The 6,194-nt window shown below is 47.9% G+C and overlaps 1 protein-coding gene across 1 annotated transcript in view; it reads right to left on the bottom strand.

Moving 5' to 3' along the window:
* Positions 1 to 704: 704 nt before the first annotated feature.
* nalcn (sodium leak channel, non-selective) overlaps positions 705 to 6,194 on the bottom strand; it is a 173,384-nt gene continuing 167,894 nt past the window's right edge. The window contains 2 exon segments of the mRNA XM_078402211.1: positions 705 to 4,468; positions 5,898 to 6,015. Of these exon segments, the coding sequence (XP_078258337.1) occupies positions 4,275 to 4,468; positions 5,898 to 6,015 (312 nt within the window). The 3' untranslated portion in view covers positions 705 to 4,274.

Below are 6,194 nucleotides of genomic sequence, written 5' to 3'. Positions count from 1 at the left end.
GAATTCCACACCTTTACCACTCTCTGACTGAAAAAGTTCTTCCTCATCTCCGTTCTAAATGGCCTACCCCTTATTCTTAAACCGTGGCCCCTTGTTCTGGACTCCCCCAACATTGGGAACATGTTTCCTGCCTCTAATGTGTCCAATCCCCTAATTATCTTATATGTTTCAATAAGATCCCCCCTCATCCTTCTAAATTCCAGTGTATACAAGCCCAATCGCTCCAGCCTTTCAACATACGACAGTCCCGCCATTCCGGGAATTAACCTAGTGAACCTACGCTGCACGTCCTCCATAGCAAGAATATCTTTCCTCAAATTTGGAGACCAAAACTGCACACAGTACTCCAGGTGCAGTCTCACCAGGGCCCGGTACAACTGTAGAAGGACCTCTTTGCTCCTATACTCAACTCCTCTTGTTATGAAGGCCAACATTCCATTGGCTTTCTTCACTGCTTGCTGTACCTGCATGCTTCCTTTCATTGACTGATGCACTAGGACACCCAGATCTCGTTGAACTCCCCCTCCTCCTAACTTGACACCATTCAGATAATAATCTGCCTTTCTATTCTTACTTCCAAAGTGAATAACCTCACACTTATCTACATTAAACTGCATCTGCCATGTATCCGCCCACTCACACAACCTGTCCAAGTCACCCTGCAGCCTTATTGCATCTTCCTCACAATTCACACTACCCCCCAGCTTAGTATCATCTGCAAATTTGCTAATGGTACTTTTAATCCCTTCGTCTAAGTCATTAATGTATATTGTAAATAGCTGGGGTCCCAGCACCGAACCTTGCGGTACCCCACTGGTCACTGCCTGCCATTCCGAAAGGGCCCCATTTATCCCCACTCTTTGCTTTCTGGCTGTCAACCAATTTTCTATCCATGTCAGTACCCTACCCCCAATACCATGTGCCCTAATTTTGCCCACTAATCTCCTATGTGGGACCTTGTCGAAGGCTTTCTGAAAGTCGAGGTACACCACACCCACTGACTCTCCCCTGTCAATTTTCCTAGTTACATCCTCAAAAAATTCCAGTAGATTTGTCAAGCATGATTTCCCCTTCGTAAATCCATGCTGACTCGGAATGATCCCGTTACTGCTATCCACATGCTCAGCAATTTCGTCTTTTATAATTGACTCCAGCATCTTCCCCACCACTGATGTCAGACTAATTGGTCTATAATTACCCATTTTCTCTCTCCCTCCTTTCTTAAAAAGTGGGATAACATTTGCTATCCTCCAATCCACAGGAACTGATCCTGAATCTATATAACATTGAAAAATGATCTCCAATGCTTCCACTATTTCTAGAGCCACCTCCTTAAGTACCCTGGGATGCAGACTCCTTAAGTACCCTGAAAAGACTGTTTCTGTGCTGTATCACTCTATGACATAACATGCATACACACACAAATGTGCAAACAGACATATGCATGTATACAAATTTACACACACATGTACACAAGTGGAGACTTGCCTAGAGACAAACACAAGCACACAGAGACCATGTGCAGTAATATGATTATACACATTTGGGCACACACAAACACATACACTATTATATTAATCACTGACATTGCTGCAAAACTGATTTTACATCCTTCATGGCTTTGACAGTAAAGCACAAACTCCACGGGGTTCTGGGAGAGACTGACTGATCTCCGTTGCCTGTCCGTCCTTGACACTGCACATCAAAGGATTCCACAGCAGAGGGCAGCAAATCACACTGTCCAGTGTTGTGGCTCAATCCTTTGTATCGTTGCTTCACATCCACATAGGAAGTCTACAGGAACTGGAGCTCAACTTCTCTAGACGCATTTACCAATGCAATCCTGGCTGGGAATCATATCGGCATTAAAAATAAATAGTCTGTATTCATTTGTTGCACATCTTAATCATGCTGGCAGGTAATGGATTATTTAATTGACAGGCTTCCCCCACCCACAGGATGCTGAGGTTTGCTGCTTGCTGATTGGCTGTGGATAGGCAGACCGCTTGGCCAACTGGCGGGGCTGGGAGCCGGCCAATCGAAGCTGCCAGGAGTCTGTCCAACCAGAGGTGGCAAAGCTTGATCCATGAGACTCACCAGGCTAATTCCTTTACGTTTAGTTTAGAGATAGTGTGGAACAGGTCCTTCAGTGGTCCACCAAATCCTCATCGACCAGCGATCAGTTCTATCCTATACACTAGGGACAAATAATCTACAAACCTGCATGTCTTATGGAATGTGGGAGGAAAGCGGTGCATCCCGAGAAAACTCACACGGTCATAGGGAGAACGTACAAACTCCGCACAGACAGGTTAGGATCAAACCCGTGTCTCTGAAACTATAACCTGTGAAACCTCCTGGAATGGGAGATTTGTCCTAATAAGCAGGTGAGGTTCTGTATTCCTTGCAGTTTAAAAGAAGATACTGGAAGGCCTATGGATAAGTGGGCTTAGAGTGGAAGTAGAGAGGATGTTTCCAGTAGTGGGAGAGTCTACGACCAAAGAGCACTGCCTCAGAATAAAAGGATGTTCCTTTAGAATGGAGAATGATGAGCAATTTCTTCAGCAAGACGGTGGTGAACCAGTAGCAGTCATAGATGATGATGGAGGCCATTGGGTATTTTAGAAGCGGAGATTGCTAGGTTCTTGATGAGTAAAGGTGCCAAGGTTTATTGGGGGAAGGTAGGAGAATGAGGAAAAGTGGGTTTGACAGGGAAAAATACTTCAGCCATAATCAAATGGCAGAGCAGTCTCAATGGGCCTAATGCTGCTCCTATGTCCTATGTCTTTTGGTCTAAGATCCCAAAAAGAGCTTGACAGGTCTCTACCAGTGGGAGAGTCTCAAACATGGAACATCATTATAAATACAGGGGGCTGTCATTTAAAATTCTTCTTGTAGATTCCAGTATTTCTCTGGAATTCTCTGTGCTAGAGGATGGTGGAATCCTGATCACTAGAAGCATTTGAGGAGGTAGATACATCTTGAATTATAAGATTATTGAATGGTGGTGCTGTCTCGAAGGGCCGAATGGCCTCCTCCTGCACCTATTGTCTATTGAATGATAGAGGGGCTGAGGATTATGGGGAACTGCCACAAGAGAGGAGTTAAGGCCAACTTAAATCAGCAACGATCACGCTGATGGCTGGGCAGGCTTGAGGGGCAGAATGGCCTATCCCTGCTACTGTTTGCTTCTATCCTTGCACATTGTGCAGAGACCAGCCCGCATTTGAATCAATGGGAAAGCATGACCCAATCTCAGCAAAGGAGGCTGCGTTCAGCCCATTGTGACTGTGCAAGGTTTCTGGCATGGCATGGACAAGTTGGGCCTGATCTTGGGCTCTCTGACTCTGTGACTCCATTCAGTCCCACCCCCCCGGTTGTTCTACCTTCCAACCTCAGCTTCCCGTGCAGTGCGACCAGCAATTCCCAAAACGTTTGCCAAGGTCAGGCCCAATGAGACAGAAAGGATAATGTGGGCTTCACCTTCCAGTCAGCTTGCTCCAAGGTTCGCGAAAGGCCAGTATTTAGATAACATAGGGGCAGTACGGTGGCACAGTGGTAGAGCCACTGCCCCACAGCACCAGCGAACTTAGTTCAATCATGACCTTTAGTGCTGTCTGTGTGGACTTTGCATGCTCTCCCTGTGACTGTGTGGGGTTTCCCCTGGTGCCCCAGTTTCCTCTCACATCCCATTGACATGGGCATGGGGGTTAATTGGCCGCTGTAGGTTGCTTAGTGTGTAAGTGAGCAGGTACAATCTGGGGAATAAAATGGGATTAGTGTAGGATCAGTGTGAGCGACACTAGTGATTTGAGGATCAGCATGGACTTGTTGTGCTGAAGGGCCTGTTTCTAGGCCGTAGAATTCTATAAGCCTCAAGGCTGCAAGTCTTTGGATGTGTAGAGACACGGCACATCTTTGGTTTGGCCACTATTTTGGTTAAATAGTGAAAAAGGGGACTACTTGGTCCTTCCCATCGATGTGCGAACAAACCCACTTGTTCCCTTCTCCACCCCTTTCCTCCACTCCCCTGTGTGAAGTCAAACATACCCCACACACTCACTTACATGAATACTTGGCCTGTTATTGCAAATCTAAGGCCAAGAGATTTTGGTTCACTGGAACTATTCTGCTCTGCCCTCTAGTGGAATGGGCTGGGTGACCTCTCTTGCATCACTTGGCTCCAATGACCCAAAGTATGTTGGGCATTCTATGATGGAAATACGACGGGACATTGACAGGGAAACTAGTGCGAGCCTCACCCTCCACCTCGGTTACATTTCCAAGAGATCGTCTGCACTCTCGTCGCTCTCCACGGTCAGTTGCCGGGTCCACCACTTCTTCACGTCCGACCCCGAGAAGGTCGTGTCCGACATCGGATTCATTTTGCACATCACCGACCTGATGGCCGTCCGACCCCCGAACCGCAGGTTGACGGTGGACACGGAGTGGGTGATTGGTTTGGGAGCTGCGAGGATGACAGAGAGTGTACGTCAGGAATCGCCTCTCAGATTGAGATGGAGTCAGACCGGAGCTGGGCGGCAAATCCACACAGAAACAGTCCCACTCATCCCCTGCTGGTGCCTTCGCACCTCAGGCTCCTCCCCTTCACCTCAACCCAACATCATATCTAGTAGGAGGGTATAGGAACGGAGGCCTTAGGCTCGGAATAAAAGGGAGTGCCTTTAGAAAGGAGATGAGTAATTTGCTGTGGCGGCCAAGTCAATGGATATTTTTTTTCAGGCGGAGTTTGACAGATTCTTGATGGGCTGAATTCCTTTGATGTCGTAAGAGCCTGTCATTGGGGACTCCTGAACCCAGTGCCCTTTGACTGTCATCTCAACGGTTTATGATTACTGGCCATTATTTTTTGGCAGAGGTGAGGTCATGGGTCACATCGGGATGGGTTGAGGTTGTCAACCTTTGACCCTCTCTCCCTGTCTTTGCTCCGGGAGGCTCTGCTGATAGACAGAGCTCGAGACCTCTTGGGGTTTCCTTCTTGCCTTTGTCTCTAAGTTGTAAGAGTTGTTTGGAAACTAGTCTGTATTGAAGGGCGACACCAAAGACAGCAACGGGTCTGAATGTCCTTCTGAATCTCTCCTGTTCAGAGGAGTAACTAAAACTTCAAAATGAAAGGTTAACGGGGGTCCCAGGACATGGTGGCGCCTGGCGGGGAGAGCGTCAGTATTCTGTGTCACCACTCTAGTGTGCCATGCCGCTGAGATTGTGGGGGGCTGCTGAGAACAGAGGGGGACCCAGCGGGGGGACACGCACACACCTGCGGCCACATGGGGTGGCAGGTGTGGTTCCCTGCTGCCAGCAGAAGATAAAACTTTTTGTAACTTTGTCAGTGCCAGACCGCCCCAACGTGGCAACTCCAACAGCCTGACCGCTGGAGAAGACGGCAGGGGAAGAGAAAAGACATTCTGGCCTTCCATCACAGTGAGGAGGTGACTGGAGGAGACTCACTGTGATGGATGTTTCTTTTGTTCGGTGTTAGTTTATGATTGTATGTGTTATTGCATTTTTATTGATTATTCTTATTGGTCTTATTGTTGAACTGCGGGTAATGTTTCATTTCACTGCACATTTATGTGTATGTGACAAATAAATGACCATTGACTATTAAATGTGGCGTCTTGTTGTGTACTGCCTCGGTGAGGTCTGCTCTATGACTTCACCGGTTCGTATGCAAATACCAGGAATTTCACTGCACCTCGGTGCCGGTGACAATAAAGTGTCATCGGATCATTGAATCGAATAGTCAGAGGTCGCAACTTGTAACGCACAAGTGTCTCTGTGTATGGGAGACCCAGAGCCCAGACATCACCCGGCCTCTTATCATCGGCTGTTCTTCTGACAGTTGTTATGGCAACACGCAAGAACTCCAAAGATACCTGATGGGAGACGCCACTGACCAAACTTCCTCTGAGGCTTCCCGATATCCCCGGCGTCCGCCCGATAGCCGCCTCGGTCCGAGTGTGTTGGGCTGAGCAACTGCTGTTGACTACTGGTCTGCAGGAGAAGCGAGCAATGGCATGCCATCAATAAATTGCTGACAGTGAATCCCGGGCAGCAGGAGAGAGGACACTTTAGATGGATGCTGATGTGGCCAACACTATCTAGGGCACAAACACAAAAAGTGGGAGTAACTCAGCGGGCCAGGCAGCATCTCTGGAGAGAAGGAATAGGTG

This window comes from Rhinoraja longicauda, chromosome 7 (assembly GCF_053455715.1).
Source record: "Rhinoraja longicauda isolate Sanriku21f chromosome 7, sRhiLon1.1, whole genome shotgun sequence".
In the NCBI taxonomy this organism is placed as follows: domain Eukaryota; kingdom Metazoa; phylum Chordata; class Chondrichthyes; order Rajiformes; family Arhynchobatidae; genus Rhinoraja; species Rhinoraja longicauda.
The sequence above is the reverse complement of the archived record's forward strand: the minus strand, read 5'-3'. Positions and strand labels throughout refer to the sequence as shown.